This window comes from Gadus macrocephalus, chromosome 15, assembly GCF_031168955.1.
Source record: "Gadus macrocephalus chromosome 15, ASM3116895v1".
Classification (NCBI taxonomy): Eukaryota; Metazoa; Chordata; class Actinopteri; order Gadiformes; family Gadidae; genus Gadus; species Gadus macrocephalus.
The window spans coordinates 8,815,963-8,838,299 of record NC_082396.1 but is presented as its reverse complement, the minus strand read 5'-3'; the positions used below and the strand labels follow the sequence as shown (position 1 = coordinate 8,838,299).

General features: G+C 42.8%; 4 protein-coding genes and 1 long non-coding RNA gene across 5 annotated transcripts in view; 3 read left to right on the top strand and 2 right to left on the bottom strand.

Moving 5' to 3' along the window:
* Positions 1-30: 30 nt before the first annotated feature.
* On the top strand, positions 31-5,370 carry ppa1b (inorganic pyrophosphatase 1b). The gene is made up of 11 exons (XM_060073772.1): positions 31-199; positions 713-777; positions 1,454-1,507; positions 1,790-1,909; positions 2,380-2,466; positions 2,587-2,713; positions 3,254-3,381; positions 3,547-3,632; positions 3,848-3,923; positions 4,734-4,773; positions 5,051-5,370. The coding sequence occupies exons 1-11, from the start codon at positions 139-141 to the stop codon at positions 5,080-5,082; spliced, it is 876 nt and encodes a 291-aa protein (XP_059929755.1). The 5' UTR covers positions 31-138; the 3' UTR covers positions 5,083-5,370.
* Positions 5,371-5,733: 363 nt separating this feature from the next.
* sar1ab (secretion associated, Ras related GTPase 1Ab) lies at positions 5,734-9,635 on the top strand. Its single transcript, XM_060073774.1, has 7 exons — positions 5,734-5,892; positions 6,757-6,827; positions 7,010-7,129; positions 7,423-7,488; positions 7,585-7,688; positions 7,788-7,919; positions 8,379-9,635. The coding sequence occupies exons 2-7, from the start codon at positions 6,770-6,772 to the stop codon at positions 8,493-8,495; spliced, it is 597 nt and encodes a 198-aa protein (XP_059929757.1). The 5' UTR covers positions 5,734-5,892; positions 6,757-6,769; the 3' UTR covers positions 8,496-9,635.
* A 274-nt stretch (positions 9,636-9,909) lies between these two features.
* On the top strand, positions 9,910-12,680 carry tysnd1 (trypsin like peroxisomal matrix peptidase 1). Its single transcript, XM_060073758.1, has 4 exons — positions 9,910-11,339; positions 11,597-11,727; positions 11,817-12,002; positions 12,335-12,680. Exons 1-4 carry the CDS (start codon positions 10,273-10,275, stop codon positions 12,535-12,537), a joined length of 1,587 nt encoding a protein of 528 aa, XP_059929741.1. The 5' UTR covers positions 9,910-10,272; the 3' UTR covers positions 12,538-12,680.
* Positions 12,681-12,794: 114 nt separating this feature from the next.
* LOC132473574 (uncharacterized) lies at positions 12,795-15,689 on the bottom strand. Its single transcript, XR_009529446.1, has 3 exons — positions 15,370-15,689; positions 14,012-14,100; positions 12,795-13,313 (listed from the first exon to the last, which is right to left on the bottom strand). It is a non-coding gene; the product is annotated as an uncharacterized LOC132473574 (long non-coding RNA).
* A 1,538-nt stretch (positions 15,690-17,227) lies between these two features.
* spock2 (SPARC (osteonectin), cwcv and kazal like domains proteoglycan 2) overlaps positions 17,228-22,337 on the bottom strand; it is a 27,641-nt gene continuing 22,531 nt past the window's right edge. Inside the window, exons 8-10 of the mRNA XM_060073767.1 lie at positions 21,202-21,264; positions 19,344-19,475; positions 17,228-18,287 (exon numbers count right to left, since the gene is read on the bottom strand). Coding sequence (XP_059929750.1) covers positions 18,139-18,287; positions 19,344-19,475; positions 21,202-21,264 — 344 coding nt within the window. The 3' untranslated portion in view covers positions 17,228-18,138. The remainder of the gene's footprint in view (positions 18,288-19,343; positions 19,476-21,201; positions 21,265-22,337) is intronic.

The window sequence follows — 22,337 nt, the reverse complement described above, 5'->3', positions numbered from 1 at the left end:
GTGAGGGAGGACCGATCCTAGACAACACGTACGCATGCGCAGTTGATTCGGAAGTAGGTTATTCTTTCGTTCCCCAGCTCGTAGCGCGATCATTCGCCAAAGCAAAAGCAGTAGCGACCCACCGGCTTGGAGTTAACCATGAGCTACACAGTCGAAGAACGGGGAGACCTACATAGTCTGACCTACCGCTTGTTTTACAGTAAGTAGTTCAACTGTTCTGATTGAACGTGTTGATTCGAGCTCCTCAACGCCACTCACGATCTTCCACGTGTCACTTCTATTCATTCTGAAACGGTCCATCATATAATCCGACTGTGCTCGACACCGCGATTTGTATATTTGAAACATGGCTTTAAACCCAACACTGGCTCAGCCTATGTGCCATCTAACTCGAAGGATGATGCAAGGTTGCAGGGAGTACCTGTCAAGGAGTCTGCTGTAGTTTGCGTCCTGCTGCCTTGCATCATCCTCCAGCAGAAGCTTAGTATGGTACTAAACGCCTTAATGAATGAAATGCAGAGTTTTTATCCGATCATTTTCATCTGTATCGCACAACCAGTACGTAACTTTATACATTTTACATTAACCATTTGTATTTAGTTCAGCGTACTAAACCGAAAGTCCACCCTTTGAATCTGTGACATCCGGCGGCTTCCAAATCTGAACAAGGCCCTTTTGTCAAAACTTGAAACATTTATTTTCTCTTTTGCAGAAAATGCCGATGGAAAGGTTGTCTCCCCATTCCATGACATACCAATGTATGCTGATGAAGGACAGGTAAAGTGGACTAGTTCCCTCACAAGCCCCTTTTTGTAATTACTAATGGATCTCATTTTGTGTTGCTCTCTCTTCGTCTTCACTTCACTACCATATAGTTAGCCTCATACCATAATTATCTAAGTCATATTTTAAGGTTCATCTTGTATTTAGTGTAAAAAATGCCTCAGTCAAATAGATGACTTGGCAGATAGTGATTATGGAATATAGAAAGATCTCTGATTGACTTAGGATATAGCCAATGAGGCACAGTGAAACAGAAGTGCTAGGAGAGTAGTTAGGTTAGATATCACATTTTGGACAAAATATGACTTAGGAGGACTGAATGAAATGTGTTAAACTGACTCCAATGATAAAGAACATCAAGGCTAACTTGGGAATCAGGCCCTGTCTAAAATTCCGAACTACCCCTTTAAATGGAAAGGTAAACCAGGCATAATTGTGATTGTGATAAGTAGGTTCATAGTCTGTTTGTCCAAGGGCGTTTACACATTGCAGATTCCTTTCCTGTTACGTGCTATTTCAATGTCCACGTCGTTTTTTAATAGAGGTTGACAACTCGTATGAACTCTCCGTAACATATCTTTATTGCCATCTGCTATTGCTCCTAATTTATGTCAATGCCATTTATTTGAATTATCTGTTTTCGTTCCCAAAACTTCCCTTGGATTTTCAGAACATCTTCCATGTGGTTATTGAAGTACCAAGATGGACAAATGCCAAGATGGAGGTATTTTATTATTTTCCTGGTCATGCAGTTCATTATTAAACCTGTTAATGCAGTTTCCTAATTATTCATTTTGAGGTTGCATGAAATGTTACTCTCGCATAAGGAAATAAAAGCATTGCAACTCAATATTATACAGATGCTTACAATACATTAGGATTGTAGATTTTAATTTAGTGCATTGTTGGCCCAAGCGGAATCAAACCCTGACAATATTAGTGCCATGACATGTACACTACCAGGGGCTTGAATAAACAATGGAAATGTATTTCTACTTAATTTCAGATCTCTACAACAGAACCCCTCAATCCAGTCAAGCAAGATGTGAAAAAGGGTAAAGTGCGCTATGTGGCGAATGTGTTCCCTCACAAAGGGTACATCTGGAACTACGGAGCTATTCCCCAGGTCCGTGTCTTTATACCTATAAGGAGCTTATTGAACCTATGTTGGTTTTCAAACGTAATCTCGGAAAAACTGAAATCTGCCTGCCAGATTTCACCTACTCACATCAGAGTTTAAATGGTTTCTTCCTAACCTGCTTCTTGGAACAGGTCCCAGCTCTGAAGCAGACATGTTTGATTATTAGCTTAAGGCCTGTATTACATCTTTCACCTGCAGTACACAGGGCAATATTCCAACTGTAGGGCTTCCAACTCACACTTTGTAAGATAAATCCCATATCTACTATCTATCCAAACAGTGCCCCAATGATGGGTCTATTTATGAACAACTGCAATAAACAATGTCATACTAAACAAAGTACAATTTATTTTAGCTGATTACATTCTTAAGAATTAAGTTGAACATTATCATCAGAATGGCTTGTAAACGGCTTTAAATTGAATTAGTTTCCTAATATTTTGTCATTCCCTCAGACGTGGGAAGACCCAACCCACAAAGATCCAGACACCGGTCACGTCGGTGACAACGACCCAATCGACGTTTGTGAAATCGGCAGCAAGGTACAACGCCATCACAACTCCTCCATTTGTACCAAACAACAGCCTCCGTTGACACTCAAATATGAAATGACTCATTTTGAGCCATGGAACAGGACATTTAACCCGAAATATACTCTCTAGGTGTGCTCACGTGGGGAGGTAATCAAAGTGAAAGTGCTCGGCATTCTGGCCATGATTGACGAAGGAGAGACTGACTGGAAGGTCATCGTAATCAACGTGGACGACCCCGAGGCCAAAGACTTGAACAGTGAGCCAGTAATTCTGTTCGATTATATTTCCATCCACTCATTTCCCATCTATCTCTGACTTGCTTGCAACCAAAAACCTCTTTGGTCTCGAGTATAAGGGTCATTTAGTGGCTATGGTCTTCCAATGTCTGAGGAGATTATTAAATATTACGAAGAAGTTCAGGTTTAAGCAGCTTGCAAGTCTGTTTTTATTTTCTGTGCCACCGTTATGACGTTTACAATTTAATATGAGATGTTAAATTTAATAGGGTTAATTAAGAGTATTTCATTTATTGCAGTTGTTCATGTATACAACCATCATTTGGGCAGCGTTTAGATTGATACTAGATATTGGCATCTCAATAAGTGAGGGTTAGTGAGTTCCAAGCCATATAGTAGGAGGGCTGCACTGTGTACTGCAGGTACATAAATCACGTTGGATCTGAATCCGAAGTCACTTTGGATGAGTGTCTGTTATTTAAGTATTTACTATTTAGTAACTTGGCAAAGTGTCATATTGAGATGCAGTAACACAACTTTTTGTGTCCCTGTTTGTTTAGATATCAGCGACGTCAAAAGGCTGAAACCGGGCTACCTCGACGCCACCGTGGACTGGTTCAGACGCTACAAGGTCCCCGATGGGAAACCAGAGAACCAGTTTGGCTTTAATGGAGAATTCAAGGACAAGGTGACCCCAAAACAGCCCACTGTTTGCCGGCATCAATACATGTTGAACACATAGCAGTTACTGCAAAGTTGGACAAATAAACTCACAAAAATGTATACTAAAATAAAATAGTTAGTTGTACCTAAAACATAAATCGTAATAGCGTGGCTGCTGATTTCTTTGTAGGACTTCGCCATAGAAACCATCAAGACCACCAACAAATTCTGGAAAGCCCTCATCTCTCAGCAGGCCAAACCAGGGGAACTCAACTGGTAAGCGATTAATCATTTGGGATGGAGGCTGTTGCCAGATATGCCCATTTGTATTAATATATCTTAGATATTCATACCATACTGCTGTAGAGGACAAGTTGTTACAGTGGAATCAAAGCTAAGTTGATCTCTTATAGACTGTATTTAAATTAGTTATTTAGATTAGGTTCTTTCACACAATGTGTAATTATTTATTGTATTTGTACGCAATGCAGCATGAACACGACCATTTCCCCGGATGACAGCCCCTGCCACGTCTCAGTGGATCAAGCCAAGGCTATCATCGAGAAGGTCTGTTTGCTAATATTTTGGTTCTACTGTTTAAAGTTGTCTGTATGTGTGGTTTGTGTGTGACGCTTCTAGGTTCTGACTAGGTTCTGACTTTTGGGGGGGCTCAACCCCAGGAAGCCACAGGGCTATATGAAGTATATAAAGTCCTGTCCAAGATTTTATTATTCCACAACCTTTATTTTCTTAGTTACTATGCTGTTGTATGTCTAAGCTAATAGCTGGCAGTGTCAGCTAAATAATGCAGTTCTGAACCACTAAGGTGATGAAAGGAAAAAAGACTGATGGATGAAGGAATAATCAATGGATGTGAACTGTAATGACAAATTTGAGGTATATTAAATTTCCTTTGTGTAAGTTTCACTCAAAAATGACCATATATTTCCCCCTTTTTTATGTTTACATAGTTACTGAAACACATTGGTACAACATGTACTAGATTAATAATATGAGAGACATACCACTATTTTGGGAGCACTAAATATGGTCTCACTTTCAGGGACCCATACATTTTTATTAAAACTTCTGATCTTCTTCTGATGCAAAAAAAAAAGGGTGCTAGTTTTCAGTTTAAAAAAATTATCAATTATCAGCTGTGGGCGTTTTCATTGGCACAACAACGTGAGCTAATCAACAAGTACAACATGTTATAGACCAGTGGCTCTCAATTATTTTCTGTCATTCCCACCCTAGGTGACAGAATTTTTTTGCGCCCTCCCTGAATTGAAATAGCCTACTATTCTACTGTTCTCAAAAAAGGTCTAGCTTCGCCACTGACGCTAATATTAATAAATGTCATCCTGTTTGTTTTAGACGAGTCCCTCTGGAGCAGCAGAAGCTATTCCTTTATCAGGTAATATAAGTATAATGTTTGTATAATACTATCCGATCATTCAGTTGTCATTACTTTATCATGCTCATTTTGAGCAGATTCATTTGAAAATAATAGTTCTCGCTTTTCACGTTAGTGCAAGCTGTAACATTAGTTATGTTTTTTTGTGGAAAAACATTTAAACGTATGCATAGTAACATCCTCATGTTTAAAGATGAAGAAATATGTTAACTATACAAATATCGGTACATTCATCTATCATTCAGGTAAAATTGCACATGCTTGTTTTTATTTATAGTGGACAAATCGTTTTACTACGAGAGGAAGTAACTAAAGAACTGGATGGAACAAACCAAGACTCCAGTCTGTTCATTTGGACCAACGCTGAACCATTCTTTGCAGGGATAGATTTTGGCATTTTCCATCACTCAATACTAAATGGAGATCCTATGTAGAAATAATGCTAATTTGTAGGCTACTGTAAGTCTTGGACAATTTTTACTTAATTTAAAACGTTTCTTTGGAGATGTGCGCTTGTTTACTACTCTGTACTGGCCAAATGCTTCTGTTCTGTATGAGACCCTGAAATGCTTTAATAAAGCGATTATGTTCAAATGACATGGGCATGTTTTTAAAATGGCTGTTATTTCTTTAGCTTGTGTTAGTGTTGTGGACCATTACTATTGCGGCAATTATCGCTGGAAATAGTGCCGCCTAGCGTTTATTTAATTGTAGTGCGAATACCTAATGATTCATTTCTGGAAATATGTACACAACTGCACGTTTGTCTGTTCTGTACATCGTTTACGGGATAGCTGGGAGGTTGATAGAAAATGTTGCCCCTTACAAATAATGTCCGTGAGTGGGACACTGAACAAAGTGGCCTAAATTACAGAATTATAGTTTTATTGCCCTTTTACAACGTATTTTTCATTAGGGTTACTTACGGTGAAAGGGATCATTATATAGGCCTACCCGTACCATACCCCTTACACCCAATCCCAACACCACCCCTCTAGCCCCTCCGTGTCCGCTCCAAAATAACCATTACGCAGTTCCGGTGAGCTGTCAAACGCGTACCTGTCAATCGACGCAAAAGCTTGGACCAAAAGTTTGCGGATCCCGCGTTAATATCTCAAGGTAACGACAACTTTGTATAGGATAAACAGTCCGGACCAGAAATCCCACGTGTTTAATGTTTACGTGCCAACGTTCTTTTATTTAACGTGTCCTTGTATGATCCAGTCAATGTTGTTCTTTGGAATTCCATTCCCTACGAGTGGGATGACTAACTCCGATATTACCCTGATGTGGTTTTGTTCTGTGTCGGACCATTGATTTAATAGCAAAAATAGTTGAGAGAGGTCTATTTTTATAGGCTAAGAAGTTTTTAATGCTACGAGGACATTTCCATTTAGAGTTTAACGTGTATCGCCAGGGGTTGTCAATACATGAGCCGTAACTGAAAGTTCGTGAAGTTACACAAACAACAAATAATGTCTGATTTCTCGCGTCGACCAAAGTAAATTCCAGACTGTGTGTGAGCGGGTTCGCATCCCCGTGATTTCGTGCGTGCCCATGAAAACACTGAGAGGAGGATGACTGGCGATATCGTATGTCAGAATGCCACAAGTTAACATATAAATAGTCTGAGCAAGAACACTATGACTCGGGGAGAGCCACAGACCAGCTGAAGGAGGCCTTTTCTTTTTTTACACCTGCCATTATGCAAGATTTCTCCCTTCTGTGCGCGTCCTTATACTTGGTGCGATTACACAGAGATTATACATACCAGTAATGTAATCCTGTTCCAGCAATATAGTTGAAGCAACATTCAACCTGCTAACACTATAATAAACATTGCCTCCGTCTCTATATTTGTTCAGATGTTTCAGATAAGCCTATTCTACGAACAAAGCTACATCTCTTTTAGTCTGTATCCTTTTCATCGATATAATGTTGACTAACGTATACAAATGTATATGTGTTAAACACCCATTACAGAGGGCCAAGAGACATGTCTTTTATATTCAACTGGCTCTGCAAGGGCTTCAGCAGTGTCTTGCAACTTCTAGGTAAAGTACCTTCAATGTGTGATAATTTGTCTATAGAATATGTAATGAGTACAAATCTTGTAGCACATACTGTTTCAGATAGACCCGAGGGGTCTTATTCCAATATGATTCCACTACAACCATAACAAAAATGACCTTATAATATAAGAGTTATTTGAATGTGTTCTCTTTTCCCCCTGCAGGATTATACAAGAAGACAGGGAAGCTAGTTTTCCTGGGGCTGGATAATGCTGGGAAAACAACATTGTTGCACATGCTGAGAGATGACAGGCTAGGACAGCACGTCCCAACTCTGCACCCGAGTACAGTGAATCATTCACACCATTCCATACTTTCATTCGATAAGAAACTGGATACTTCTATTCAAAACAACTTGCAGTGGATGTTTCTACATGTCACCTAGGAGCATAGGGTACAGTCTTGTGATATAGACCCACAGAGGCCTACCGGTAGACTGAACAAAGAGAATCGAACCAAGTACCTTTTGGCCGGGATCCTAGCCACAGACCAGTAGCCACTCACACTTCAGATGTTACAAAGTCTATTGTCTTCTTACTCCTTTCATGATCATTATATGCTCTCATTCTGTCCACAGCATCAGAGGAGCTGACTATAGCTGGTATGACCTTCACTACATTTGACCTTGGTGGTCATACGCAAGGTTGGAGTTTAGTAATATTGCTTTTGCCGTCACATTGCATTTCAAGTCCATCGGATCCTTTCATTCCTGGGTTCAAATTGTCCAAACTTTTTCCAGCCCGGAGAATTTGGAAGAACTACCTCCCAGCCATCAACGGTATCGTCTACATGGTGGACGTAGCCGATCACGAGCGGCTAGAGGAGGCAAAAATTGAACTTGATGTGAGGCAACTTCGTAAAAAAGAAAAGGACAAAAGTCCGTTTCTAGCCATTCCGGGTTTTGAACTAAACTTCCTGCCCCCACCCCTCCCTCCCTGCCAGGCCCTGTTAACAGATGAAACCATCTTCACGGTCCCAGTCCTGATCCTCGGGAATAAGATAGACCGTCCAGAGGCCATCAGTGAAGACGCTCTGCGGGGGATGTTCGGTCTTCATGGACACACAACCGGAAAGGTATTGGCCTGGATCTGCCTTCAGACAAGACGCAACCATTACTACTATTGTTTAGTCATTTACCAGAGGCTTTAAGAGGTCTTTAGATGTAATTAAGGCACACATCATCTTGCCCGTCCTGCCAACAGGGCTAGTATTCAAGAGGTCCAAGTTTGAGGTTCAAGCCCACAACCTTTCAGTCGGGGGTCAAACACTCTCACTACTTGACCGACCTGCCGCTGGTAGATTTGGTTGAAAAAATGCCAGGCATATGTATTGCAAGGAAAAAACCCTGCCGACAGGTACACTTTAAAGATTTAGTATCCCAACCAGAACCTTTCAGTTGAGAGTAAAACCCTCTAGCCACTAGCATTTATTGGATGGTCTGCAAGGATATTTATGGGGAATTAAGATATGTATTTGGAGGAAAACAAAGAGGGAGCCACCTCATTGATGCTGTGTTTGTTGCTCTCTTACCAGGGGCAGGTGTCGCTGAAGGAGCAGAATCTGAGGCCGATGGAGGTGTTCATGTGCAGTGTTCTTAAGCGGCAGGGATATGGAGACGGCTTCCGCTGGCTCTCCCAGTACATTGAATGATCCAGAGAAGAGATTCTCTAAGATTTGCCATGAGGGTCTATGCATTCAAAAACACAAAAACAGGGCCGACATGAGACTACCTACAATATCCTGACTGTCTTTAGAATGAGATCATTGTATACCATGTAATGTTACTATACCCTGTTTACAAGATATTTCAGTCAGTTAAGTGAGGTCTATTTGCTATTTTTCGTGAAAGTTGTCATTAAGACGCTTTTATCCAAAGCGAGTTACAGTGAATTGAGATACATTTCACCAGGTCAGATGGTAAAAACTGTAGATAGTTAATCATGGAACAGGTACGGTTTTGGGATTTTTCTCAAGGATACCTAACACCCACCACCACCTAATATAATTAATAAGTGTCCTGCTATGTTTTTCTCTATAATCTTTCTATAAAGTATTAGTTTTTCTTATAATGCTGCCAATAGCCGTGCTCAAAGTTACAAAGACCGTGCCAGTGCTGTGAACAAGTTTCTGGGCATGTGTTATTTTTAGCATTGGTGTAAGCTTACAGAGAAGACTATGCTGAACATTGGTTAACTTAATTCAGGTTGGTCAGTGAACCATGCAGGATATGCATGGTGCATATTCTGCACCATGCAATCTCGAAAAGTGTTGGAGATGAATTATATTTTACATGAATTCTGATGTTTTTAAATTTTCCTTATGGATGGCAGGATGCGTTTGTTATTTTCATGAAGAATAAGACCTAAGAAATAATGTTGCATCTAGAAAGTGTTTACATTTCTGTGACAAAAACAATAAGCAAAGATGAATTGATATTAATCAAATTCATCCATAGCCTTCATAGTTAAAGTAATTGCTTGAGTATTTTTTTGTCGCACTTGAAGGTTTACCACAAGTAATTCAAACTTTATCAAATTCGTATTATGGTATATATTTTATATTGTTTAACTTTAGTGTATGTTTAATAACAGCATTCGGAGCAATGCAGGCTGTAGGATGTATGCAATGACAATGCTTTATGTTACTGTGAAAATACCCAAGTACTTTGTGATTATTGCTGCCTGAAACATTGTAGTTGATATGAGGGTACTTGGTATTGAAAAATCAGGTTGTGCCGACTATTGTCAATATATTACTTTGTTAATAACAGTATAAACATTGCAAAGTTGATCCTGTCAATTTTGTATATTGGGAAACTGAAAAAACATTTTTTTGTTAACTAAAGTAGCATTAACTTTTTACTGAATTATTTAATTCTTATGTTCCGTTTTAAAAACGAACAACCCCAATTTGGTTATATGTTTCATGTGTCTATGTGTGTCCATATTCGTTGCAGGTTCTTGCAAAAACAATAGTATCTGTGACACTTAAGTTATAGCAAAGCTGAAAGAATAAGTAAGTATTGTATATTCTTGTTAGTAATGAATGTACAAAGTTCATTTGTTTCTTCTGCTGATTGTTGACTCTCCAAACGAGCATGCGCATGCCAGCTACTCGTCTTCGATTGGTTAAGAACTAATCGGATTTGACCAATCCCGTCTTTCCGGTCAGGGCCGTCGTTCTAGGGACCAATGGAATACAACCAGGAAGTCGGGTTTCACCATTTGACATGTTTTCATAACTAGGCTCTCGGCAACTTATTTATTTTCCGAGAAATACTTCAACAATATACAAAGCCACACGCCTTTGTTCTCACTACAGGATTGGTTTGTGAACTATTATCTATAATATTTTCATTGTTCAACCACGCAGGATTTCAAATAGTTTGACACTTACATTTGAAGTTAAAAGTAATCGAAATTGCAGTATGGATCTGATCGAGGGGTCATGTTGTGTCGTGACAGTCTCGCAGCCTGCTTCCGAACAGCGAGGCTTTAGTTGTAGCGGAGTCATCCTTAGTCATCATGCAGGAATCATCATTTGCAACGGATTTCCATTTTCTCGTTTTATGAACCACAAGTCACCTGTTGACCCACACAGTAGGTTCTTGTTACCAGACACCTTTACTGCCAACCTCGACATCCTGATACATTCACCTGCACGGAGAGAAGTGAAAAAAGACTTGATCCCTAACATCAACTCTGCTCCCCATAAAGCCAAGGTGCTGATGCTCGTCAACTGCTTGGAGTTCAACATGGCTTTTCACACAATTTTCCAAGAGTCAGACAGCTGGAAATTCCACAATGACGACGGCATGGAAGAGCTGATAAAAGAGTCCAGGTTTCTTAGCTGGTTTGCTGTCCTGAAGACAGATTTCGAGGACAGTTGCCGAAGTTCAATAAACATCCCTTATGCAAAAAGTTCTTCTCTTCGCAAAGGATCCGCAGTCGTTGCATGTGGCTCACCCTTTGGGTCCCTCTGCCCAGATCTCTTCACGAACACCCTCAGCACGGGCATAGTCAGTAACTTATGCGGGAAGGACAATGCGGTTATTCTCACGGATGCCCGGTGCCTACCCGGTACTGAGGGCGGGGGGCTTTTTGTGATGGAAAGCGACGACCACGCAAGCCTGGTTGGGGTCATCGTGTCTTCACTGTGCTGGAAAGGAGTGGAGTGGATCGGTCTCACCTTAGTTTGTTCTGTCCAAGTTATTTTGAGAAACATAAGGGACATAACTGACAGGAGAAACGTAGAATCTACACTGACGGCGCTGAGCTGTCTACATGGAAGTGCACCGGAAGGCCTTCGAGGCTTGAACACAGCATCGTCCTCCTTTTCCTCTTCCAAGTTGAGGAAATACCCCACCGTGTGCTTGATTGAAAGTGGACAGTTTTGGGGCTCTGGTGTTTTGGTCGCATCTCGTCTGGCGCTTACCTGTCGACATGTCGTCAACGGAAAGAAGACTGTTACTCTGAAGTTCCATCACAAGGGCAGGTAGAAAACACTGTTTGTCTATAATATCCTTCTATCTTCCTGAAAGCAACATAATGGTACCAAGTTATGATGGCAACAGGTACTGATAGGCCATTCAATTGAAAAACAACTAAAAGGCAGACTTCAATTCCTATTGTCCTTCATAGATGACCTGACCTTTGTCTCTAGAGGTTCATGACCAGGGTGACCATGTGTTCTACTACTGCTTTGAATAAAATACCCATACATTTGGTCTCCCCATTTATTCTCCTGTTCAGGTTCCATGTTGTCATGGGTGATGTGCTATTTTCCACAAAGCCGTCTTCCTCCTATGATTTTGCTGTGGTACAGCTGAGAGACTCAGCTCCTGATGTGGTGGTTCCACTGGTGGCCAAGTCCTTTCAGCCAGGTGGGGTCAAAGATAATTGCAGGTTATTAACAACACTAATTATATACTATTTTATTCTAACAATTGCATTTGTATTATTCTTCCTTAAGGTGAGGAGGTAATGGTAGTTGGGTATGGCGGACTTGGAAAGAGCTGTGGTCCCTCGTTGACTGGCGGCATCCTATCTAAAGCCGTCAACTGGGAACGCACACCTGTGATGCTGCAGACGACGTGTGCAGTACAGGCGGGCGCCAGCGGGGGCGCTGTGGTGCGGAAACACTCCGGGGAGTTATTGGGTAAGGCTTTCTATTAACCAACATCCAGAAGCACATTTCCACCTTTTAAACAGTAGGGGTTATTTTACGACTATGGTAAAACTTCCTTCATACACAAAAATGATTAATATATTTAATTATATTCAATTAAGACATTTTGCAGACCAAAGCGGTCCAAAGCGGCATACAATGAGTATATATTGCACACATACTGTAAATGAGCAGGAAAGTTAGGACGTTTGAACCCAGAATACCTTCTTATATCTTATATCTTTCGGTCAAACACCCAAACTATCATTCCCCACAATTGTATGCAAGTTTAAAACGTATAATTATGTTCCTCTAAATCCCAGGCATTGTAGCCAGTAACACCAGGGACTGCACGGCCAACGTGACCTACCCTCACCTGAACTACAGCATCCCAGCGACGGTCTTCCAGCCCCTGCTGGAGCGCTTCAGCCAATCAGGAAACACGGAGGCCTTCAGGGAGCTAGACGCCTCAGACGCTGGCGTCCGGAGGGTCTGGAGGCTCCAGAATGCTCAGAGCAAACTCTGACCTGATCAGCAGAAGGACTAACACAGTGGTATTGGAACTTGGCTTGCTGGAGATGATTTGCTGACATCCGATTCCCAACTCTCTTAATTCCTGCATTTGTCAATAATTGTCCTGCCTGAGGAATAAACATTTGCACATAGTAATTTGGTGTTTGTGTCCTACATTCATAATTCCCTTTTGTTTTGGGTTCAGTTGTTACTTGGTCGGATTCTCTCAGGAGTGGGATTAGGGACAGGGTTCGGATCCAGAAGTGTAACATAAATGAAGTGAAATGATCTAGTCACTCAGAAGAAAGCTCTGTGCTTTTGGGATTTAATTTATTCCCAGTAATATGGTGGTTATACATTTTTATAGGCTTCAATGTTTTGACTGGAACAGCCACATCGTCATTAAACAGACCCTTACACTTCTTTAGAGCTGGTTTCAGCCTCCATAGTCCACCGTGCTACACGCTGGGGGGAAAACAAAGTGCGAGTAGCATGTTGAAACCCTCACCTTCCTCATCTGCCGTCTCATCATTTTCTACACAACATGAGTTACAGCTGCCTTTTCAAACCACTTCATCTGGCTGCGGCATGAATTCTCGGAAAAAATACTTTTTTTCCTGAGTTTTGAGCTGTCCTCCCCATACCTGAGTGTCCGGTCTCCAGCGAGGACCCTCCAGTCCAGCAGAGAGCAGCAGAGCCCGAGTCTCCTGGGTGATATTAGCTCAGCTCCAGCCCTCTCTGATGGGAGGGGTTGGAGCTCAGAGCTGAGGCCAGAGAAGAACAGCCTTCCTGTGTGACCAGGCAGCCATTACATTTACACGCCCACACACAGACAGGTGTGAATTATTACTTTTCTGGATGTATATCGGTCAGATGTCTTCGGATAGTGAGAGTCTACAGATCAGTGTGCTAAACCATTATTGACGGCCACAAAACCATCAATAAGTAACTAATGTTACCAATAAAAGTCCAAAACATAACCAAACTGACCTCCATACCATACAGACTAAACCTCCAAAATAATCATCTCCAGCAGTGAGTCCTTTTGAATAACCGCGGCTAATTGCGCAATCCAATGCACTTCATGACACCGCTCAGGAAGTTGTGGTATGTGGCACATGCTCATGCATTCTTTTAAATCTTCTTACATGTCCATGTTGTTCCGCAGAACAGAAGCATATAAATGTCAGGCAGCTTTGCTCAGTACAAGGCTCACAATGGCTGAGATAGGGCAGATGAGGATGGGGATCTACCGGGCTGAGCGCCGGGAGCAGAAGGAGGCTCTGAGGCTGAAGGAGGAGCAGCGCTACGAGAAATGGGCTGCTAAAGTCCTAGGGCCCTAGTGCTGCAGGAAAGGGGCCAGAAGATGGGCCTAAGAAACGGATGACCAGATTGGAGAAGGTGTCTTTGGGGGGAGTTACTGTTTAATTCTTGCTATGAGAAGATATGAGGCTTCAGTATGAACTAAAAAGTTTTTTTTTTTTCACCTTGTTTCAGTTGCAATTCAAGATTGGTCTCCCTGTTCCAATAGGCTGATCCCCTCTACTGGGCCGACCCGGTATGGGTCACCTGTAGGCTACATACATATACAAAGCAACACAAAAAAATTAAAAGAAATACAAATTATTACAAATAGAATACAAGCAAATTCATTTATTATTTTTCTGCTCAGAATTGTGGCACAGACTTCGGATTCGGTCCCGTCACCTAGGACGTGCAATTTGCAGCAAGCAAACGGTGGAGACATCACACTGGAGTTAAAACCCCAGCTTTGTCCTAGCCCAGGTGAATTTAGACAAAGTCCATCTGAGTGTAGCCAACCAAGTCCACATCGATGAGACATTAAACTGGAGTGAAACCCCAGCTTTGTTTACATTCACCTGGGCTGGTACTAGGTAGTATGCAAGTCCTACATCTGATGGGACCCAACCAAGTCCACATCGATGTATGTTTGGTTGGCCAGTGGGGACATCACACTGGACTGAAACCCCCGCCATGTTGAAATTGACCTGGGCTAGTTCAAAGTGTGCACGTCCTAGATCACGGGACAAAATAAAGTCTCAAAAGACTCAAAAGACAGCATGGCTCTTTGGACCAATCTCCCATGGCAACGGTATCCCCATCTTCTCAGGGCGTCTTCCACAGTAGAACCGGCCAAGTTCAATCTGGAAGAAGCAACAGATACTACACCAACATATTGTACATTGAACTCTTTTGTATTCATCTGTACTATTTTTATTAGATGACAATACAATCGAATAAAACTTTCTTTGGAAAAAATAGTCATCGTGTGTTTGTTGTTATTTTTAGATGTATACAAATTATTATACTAGCCGACACACTCTTTGACCCACACATGTGCGAGTGTGTACACACATACACAACAACAGCAGGAAGGGATAAGCTTTTTGTCCCAACTCCAGATTACTTCAGACAGGCCTCTACCAAACGACGCTCACGCACTGAGCATAACGTGAAAAATCGCATTGTCACGTTATTTTTAGCATTTAGCTTCTACCGGGAATACACCCGGATATGTAGTGCGCACCTAGCCTCTAGCCATCTAAAGGGGGGTCTTATATCGAAATTCTGTTTTTTATTTAATTGAAGATACAAGTGTGATTTGTTAAATGTTTGAGCGAAAGTTGACGGTTGAGGGCTTGTTACGAAGTCTGAAGTAGTAGTCTGAAGCGTCAGACCAAGATAATCGGAACATTTAAAAACTGGAATGGAGTCTAGTTGAACAATTGTGGAACCAGATAGTTCTCAAAGTTTGTAGAGAATATTAAAGAAGAAAAAAACAAAAACGTAATAACAATGGTTGAGGACTGCATGCAGCACTCACCTAATTATACGAAACGACAGAAAAACATTTTTCAAGAAGGTCTATCGGATATCTTCATCCAGACCCGTCTGCACGTGTGTGTCTAATTAAATTAAATCTGACCGGCCTAGAGTCCTGTAGGTGAATTGGCATCCACCGGGTGGCGCAATCTCTCTATAAACTCAAATTAGAAAATGACTTTTTCAGTCCTTATCCTTTACTAATATTACACCATTATACATATTTCTGTAATCTTGCGTTCATAACCTCCCGCTTTTTTAAAGAAATTATTGATCATGACAGTGATATTTCTTTTGAAGCAGTAATGGCAGAACTTGTTGAGGTCTTATTATTATAGATGACTGCACCATTGGGGAATTCTTCAGACATTTGTATGAACTGAAGATTAAACTGTCATCATAATTTATTCTAAAAATAGATGAAAATGTGCATTAAAAACGATTGCATTAATAACATTTCCTTGGACTCTGTTGGTGTTTCATTGTTTCCTGGTGATCTCCCCCACCTTCCCATCCTCAGTAAAATATCCATATTTAAGTACTTTGTTTGTATTAAATGTGCCATAATAATCCTATGCAGTAATTTTTTTCAGCATTTGCAGTTCCATCTATACAAAGGTAATGGAATGAGATCAAATTGTTCACAACGAATGCTCAGATCAACAGCCCAACTTGAATTGCGAATACAACTGAATTGCTCATGGTGTATCAAAGAATATATTACTGAATAGGCTTACCGAGGTATACATAAAACCCATTCGCACCAGGTTACAGCACATGTGGCCTGTAACACGTGTTTTGTGTGTGTGAGTAGAAGAGGACAGCTGGCTACGGATGATTGGTCCCTTTGGGGTAGCCAATATCAGGAATGGGTTTTCAACTTTTCACTCACACAAACACACACACGCGCACGCACGCACGCACGCACGCACGCACGCACGCACGCACGCACGCACGCAAACACAAACACACACACACACACACACACACACACACACACACACACACACACACACACATGTCATAACCCCTCAACAGACTTGTAATTAAAAACCAAGAGAAGACTGTCTGTCAGCATAGCTCGGGACCTGATTGACGCGGCTTCTTTTTCTCACAGAAATCGAAACCAGAAACATGACTTTTATTGTTGAAGATGTCTTCTCTGTGCATAGAATACAATACACAGACAGCCTTGCTTCAGGGTGTGGGCTGAACGTGCATACGTGACCGTATACGCTCTCTCTCACACCCGTGTTCACTGAGATGGGCAGCATTCAGAGAGGGAGAGAGATGATGGAGTCAAGTCTATAGGAGAACCAAGATGCACAGACAAGACATCACTTCCATAGGTACTGTGTGGTTGAATGTGCTGACATGCTAAACTTAAGTCTGGATCTAGTTTCGTACTGTGTATGTCAACTGGCTCCCAGCTACTGCAGAGTGAGCTATGAAAACAATAGAACAGCCCCTCTCTGGGCCCCAGATTAGTTACACAGCAATGCTTTTTTGCCCATGGTACCAAATAACAACAATAGCTTTCGGTTGACTTAGGGGGGTGGGGTGGTGGGGCAAGGTTACTTCAAAATTCTCGCCTCCCAAATATAGTAACCTATTTGGCCCTCATATACGATAACGTCGTACTTTATTATCTACGGGTGGTAAATTCCCATCCCATGTAGTTCACATTGAGACCAAATCTAAATTCACCTACAGCAATCGATATTTTCCGATTTTTTGTGATTTTCGTAGTCATTTTTGTAGCATGAATATAAAGAAACTGGGAGCTAGCGTCATTGGATTCAGTTCAAGGAAGGCGTTGCAGTAGCGACAACAAGGAAGAAAGGAGCAGGACAACAGGGGATGTAGGGTGGCCATGCTCAGGCCACATAGACCGGTTTATTTGTTTTTTACTAAACACAATAGTTGATCCACATTATGATACAACACTGTTTCAATGTGAGCCGTGTGCTCTGCTAGTCTTCCAGACCACTGGAACGGCAGGACCAATGGGTGAGGGTCTTCCGATAAACACGTTATGTACAAGTTAAAGAGTCGCACGGGTGAGATGTTTCGTACAAGTCGTAAATGAGACAGCACTACTGTCACATATGAGCATAAGCATATGAAATGGAAAGGGTCAAATCAAGAGGTGGAACCATAATATTCCCATCGTCTTTCTACACCTTCCTACCTCTCTTCAGTTAACCCATCATAATTGTCAGGATACAAAATAAAACGTTTGAGGGCTTGAATCCAGAGGGCCAAAATACACCCACTAATATCTGAAGTTTGTATGTGAGCAATACTTTACTTCTGGTATGTTTAAACTGTGTCCCCCGCTCAAAGACAGCCCCGGAATATACAACTGATAGAGAATTAAGATCCACAAACATTGAAGGACAAAATTCTACACTCCTACTTACTTTATCAATCTTTTTTTTGTTTTAAATATGTGTTCCTTTCCCTCCTTTCCATGCCCATATATATTCCTTATCAATCCAAACCAAGTTCATAGCTTGTTGAAGACAGGTTAAAAACTACCTCTTTCTTAGTGTGTGTGTGTGTCTGTGCGTGTGTTTCTGTGCGTGTGTGTGTGTGTGCCTGTGTGTATCTGTGCGTGTGTGTGTGTATGTGTGTGTGCGCTTGTTTGTGTGGGCGCGCGTGAATGTGTGCGAGAGAGAGAGAGCGCCAGATCAAGATCTAGAAAACATAGTAAGATGCTCCTGTGGGTGATCTCCGACATCGCTCTTAGTCAAGGCCTCCCCTTTCTTTACCAGATATACCCTCCATCATCCACCTCCCCCACCTCCTCCTCTTCCTCCTCCGCCTCCTCTGCGTTCTCCTCCTCCGCCTCCTTCTCCTCCTCATCCTCCCAGCCGACGCCGCTGCCAAAATCCCCCGAGTACACCACTTCATCATCTGCAGACGGCGGGGGTGGGGGTTTGGGGGGGGGAAAGAAAAGGAGGGGGGAACATAGAGAGGATTCGAAATTACCCACAATGCACTGCATCAAAAAAATTGAGTTAATTTCTATTCAAGGCATACACTCTGACGTTGAGGCTTCCATACAGTCCGTCGGGAGAGGCTGCAGAGGAATCCATTAAAAAAAAAGAGTACTGACTGCCTTGGCAACGGCAAGTCGTGTGTGCGTGTGTGTGTGTGTGTGTGTGTGTGTGTGTGTGTGTGTGTGTGTGTGTGTGTGTGTGTGTGTGTGTGTGTGTGTGTGTGTGTGTGTGTGTGTGTGTATGTGTGTGTGTGTGTGTGTGTGTGTGTGTGTGTGTGTGTGTGTGTTTGTGTTTGACTCTGTGTAGAATTGAACGGTTGTCTCAGAAACCGGTGCCAAGGCGGACCCCATTCATAGCAGACACCGGTTGAGCTCCAGCCAGTTCTCGCCGTTTATCTTGAGGGACTTTTCTCAGGGTGGCAGGCGTCCCTTTAGAATGCAAATGACACCCAGACACATGAATGTGCCACTGGTCCTGCTCCCTGAGTTATGCTGCACCGGCCCTCCTGGCCCTTCAAAATAAAGGCGCTCTGTTTCTGAATGTGGGTCGAAAACGAATGCTACTACACTGGTAGGTGTTGTGTAACGTAGGTGGAAGAGGGACAGAACCAAACAAACAAACAAACAACGTGTCTCTATCAGAATTTAAATACATAAATACACAAAAACGAACATATAAAAATCTACTATGAATATAGAATATAGTAGATAGATATAGTAGATAGATAGTAGTTGCATAGAATATGATATATTCAATCTGAAGATCTCTTACCACAGTTAGGTGTACACTACCTACCCCTACATAGAATATGATATATTTAACATCAAGGGATCTCTTAGCACAGGCAGGCTAACAATACCGACCCCCTATATAGAAGATGATATATTAAAAATGAACAGAGCTCCTACCACAGTCAGGCTTACCTACCTTATATAGAATATGATGCATTCAATATGAAGGGATCTCTTACCACAGTCAGGCTTGCCATGCATCCTGGAGCCAGCTATCTCCCCTCCGTGCTGGTCCACACACCAGCACTCTCCTCGGTCACACTGCTGCTTCCGGAAGAAACCGTCCTCATCGCAGCTCGGGATGAACACACCTGAGACACACACAACACGGCCACATGCACACGTACACACACACACCCACACGTACCGGGTCACCTGAAGAGCTTTGGGGGTGTCTGCAACCTATGGGGTCTCTGACGCAGCAAAGGTCTGTTACTGGACCTTGGCTTATTTACTGGTGCTAACAAATCCTGGATGACCCCCCCCCCCCCCCCCCCATGGGGAGGGAATCATGTGTTGTGTGTTCTGTTGTGTAATCTCACCTCATTTCATCTCAGCTTATCTGAGTTTATCTTAACTACTAGAACCTTATCTTCTATTGTATTATTGCAGAATCGATAGCAACAAGCAACTAAAATGACACATTTATATTTGGAGATGTGCTGTTTGTGATTGCAGCGAAATCACTCTGTAATGTCAACGCCATCAACGTCTCTGTAATGACTGATATGAAGGACGAATTGATAGTGTTATATTTGTACTTTGTTGTAGCAATCGCTATCACGTTGTCTCTGATATCAGTAGAAAGAGAGAGAGAGAGAGAGAGAGAGAGAGAGAGAGAGAGAGGGAGAGAGAAAATGAAGGAACAGATGAAAATGTGGTTTGCGTCAACGCGTGAATAAACAATTGTGTGTCCAAATTCCAAAACCACATTTGAGAATGCATCTTTCAACACAATCTTCCCCCGTTATGATCCGTCAGGTCCTCCCCTCGTAGTTGTTGCCTGAAGTAAATCTGCCTTGTCATCGCCTGGGAGCCCGGCCTTAATAGAGCCGTCCCTCCCAGTGGGAGCGTCCTGGGGAACATGTGAGCATCAGGCAGGCAGCATGGCTCCTCCCTGCCCTCCACCAAGCCCGAGCTTAGCTCCGTGTCCTTCAGCAGTCCTGACTCACTGCCCCAAACAACACGCTACAATCTGCAGTGTGCACATTCACACAGGCGCACACACACACACACACACACACACACACACACACACACACACACACACACACACACACACACACACACACACACACACACACACACAGGCGCACACACACACACAAACACACACACACACACACACACACAGGCGCACACACACACACACACACACACACACACACACACACACACACACACACACACACACACACACACACGCACACACACGCACACACACACCAAGGCTCGCGCACACACACAAAGGCTTGCACGCACGCACACACACACACACACACACACATACATACACACATACACAGGCTCACACACTCACGCCATCTAAGATCCACCGCTGGCTGCGGTCCCTAGCCGTCTGTCAGTGTATCTGTTCTTCTGCTTCTAATCCGCTGAGCAGGGGGCTAATCCTTGCCTCCTGCTTCTTTCCCGCTCCATGAAACAACCTCTAGGACCCTAAACCTTCTGGAACCTAAACTTCCCAGGAAACCAAATCTCTAGGATCCTACTCCAGTCTCTGGAAAACCTACATTTCTAGGAACCTGCAATTCTAGAAACTTAAATCTCTTGGCCCGGAAAGATTTTTACGAGACAAACCTCTACGAAACTAAACCTTTAGGAACTCCAACTTCTAGGGGCCTAAAACCATAGCCTTGAGGACCCTAAAGATCTAGGAATCTAAACTTCGAAGGGAACCTGAACCTCTGGTCTCCATGAGCCCATATGGACCTCAAGCAGCCGTTTCACCAGAGCAGCCCTCATAGGGGACCCTGGCAGGGGGGAGAAGCACGTCGTCCATGCAGGTGAGCAACGTACCAAATTTCCTCTTGCCTCCTTCCTGCACCTGGATCCTCTCCAGCTCCGCCAAGCAGACGGGCTCTGTGGGGAAGGGGGGGAGGAGAAAGTTAAGACGTTAAGGCTTTGAGGACGGACGCAGGCCAGTCAAAGCTGGCTATGGATTGACAAAATGAGAAATGTGTCAGACCTAACCTCCTCATCAAGAGGAGGCTTAGAGATACTGAAAAGTCACAAGCTAGCTTAGACAGATACTGATGAATTAATATCATCAGAGGCTGTATTATTTATGAAGTAGCACACAACTAATTTTGGCCAACATGAACCAATATTTACAACACACTTACTTTTGTGTTGTATTTCGTGAGTAACATTTTAAAACGACTTCTGTTTTCATTCATTTATCAATATCCGTATTGGCCCGTACCAGAACTACCAATAATACTATCCTACATGTTGTCTGATACCGGCACATCATACATTGGTGGTGGTCGCTAGACCAGTGCATCCCCTCGCTGATCTTATTGCAGAAAATATTTTCTTCTCCAGAACCAATTACTGCAACGGATAAGCCGACAGGGAGCAGTGTCTCGTGGGCCTTTCTACACCCAGCGGCGGATGGCTATCTGCTCCGCTGGCGGTGTGAGAGAGCCAGCCTCTCTGCCAGCAACACGGAGCTAGCCTGCTTGGAGAACCCCGGGCTCCACAGCAGGGGGTGCATTCAGGGGCCCGTGGCCGCTCTCTTCACCCCGCCAATGGAGGTTAAGTGGGGGCCACGGAACAGAGGCACTGGGAAGTCGATCAGAGCAGATCGCTGCACCAGGGAGGTGCTGCGGGGCAGGGGAACCTCGACACGTACACATAAATAGACCGACATACACGAATAGGAGCTCTCATGCTCTCCCTCTCGCACATACAAACATACACATACACTTACACTTACACTTACACACACACACACACACACACACACACACACACACACACACACACACACACACACACACACACACACACACACACACACACACACACACACACACACACACACACACACACACACACTACCAGTACTAATGGGATCACGCATTCACACACACTGACAAATAGGCATACATGATCTCACACACTCTCTGTAACACACATAAACAGACACA

Coding starts and splice junctions, on each gene's coding strand:
- ppa1b (XM_060073772.1), top strand. CDS start 139: ATGAGCTACACAGTCGAAGAACGGGGAGACCTACATAGTCTGACCTAC. Junction 1,910..2,379: donor ACTACGGAGCTATTCCCCAG/GTCCGTGTCTTT, acceptor TCATTCCCTCAG/ACGTGGGAAGACCCAACCCA. Junction 3,382..3,546: donor ATGGAGAATTCAAGGACAAG/GTGACCCCAAAA, acceptor ATTTCTTTGTAG/GACTTCGCCATAGAAACCAT.
- sar1ab (XM_060073774.1), top strand. CDS start 6,770: ATGTCTTTTATATTCAACTGGCTCTGCAAGGGCTTCAGCAGTGTCTTG. Junction 6,828..7,009: donor CAGTGTCTTGCAACTTCTAG/GTAAAGTACCTT, acceptor TTCCCCCTGCAG/GATTATACAAGAAGACAGGG. Junction 7,689..7,787: donor AGGCAAAAATTGAACTTGAT/GTGAGGCAACTT, acceptor CCTCCCTGCCAG/GCCCTGTTAACAGATGAAAC.
- tysnd1 (XM_060073758.1), top strand. CDS start 10,273: ATGGATCTGATCGAGGGGTCATGTTGTGTCGTGACAGTCTCGCAGCCT. Junction 11,728..11,816: donor GGCCAAGTCCTTTCAGCCAG/GTGGGGTCAAAG, acceptor TTCTTCCTTAAG/GTGAGGAGGTAATGGTAGTT. Junction 12,003..12,334: donor ACACTCCGGGGAGTTATTGG/GTAAGGCTTTCT, acceptor TCTAAATCCCAG/GCATTGTAGCCAGTAACACC.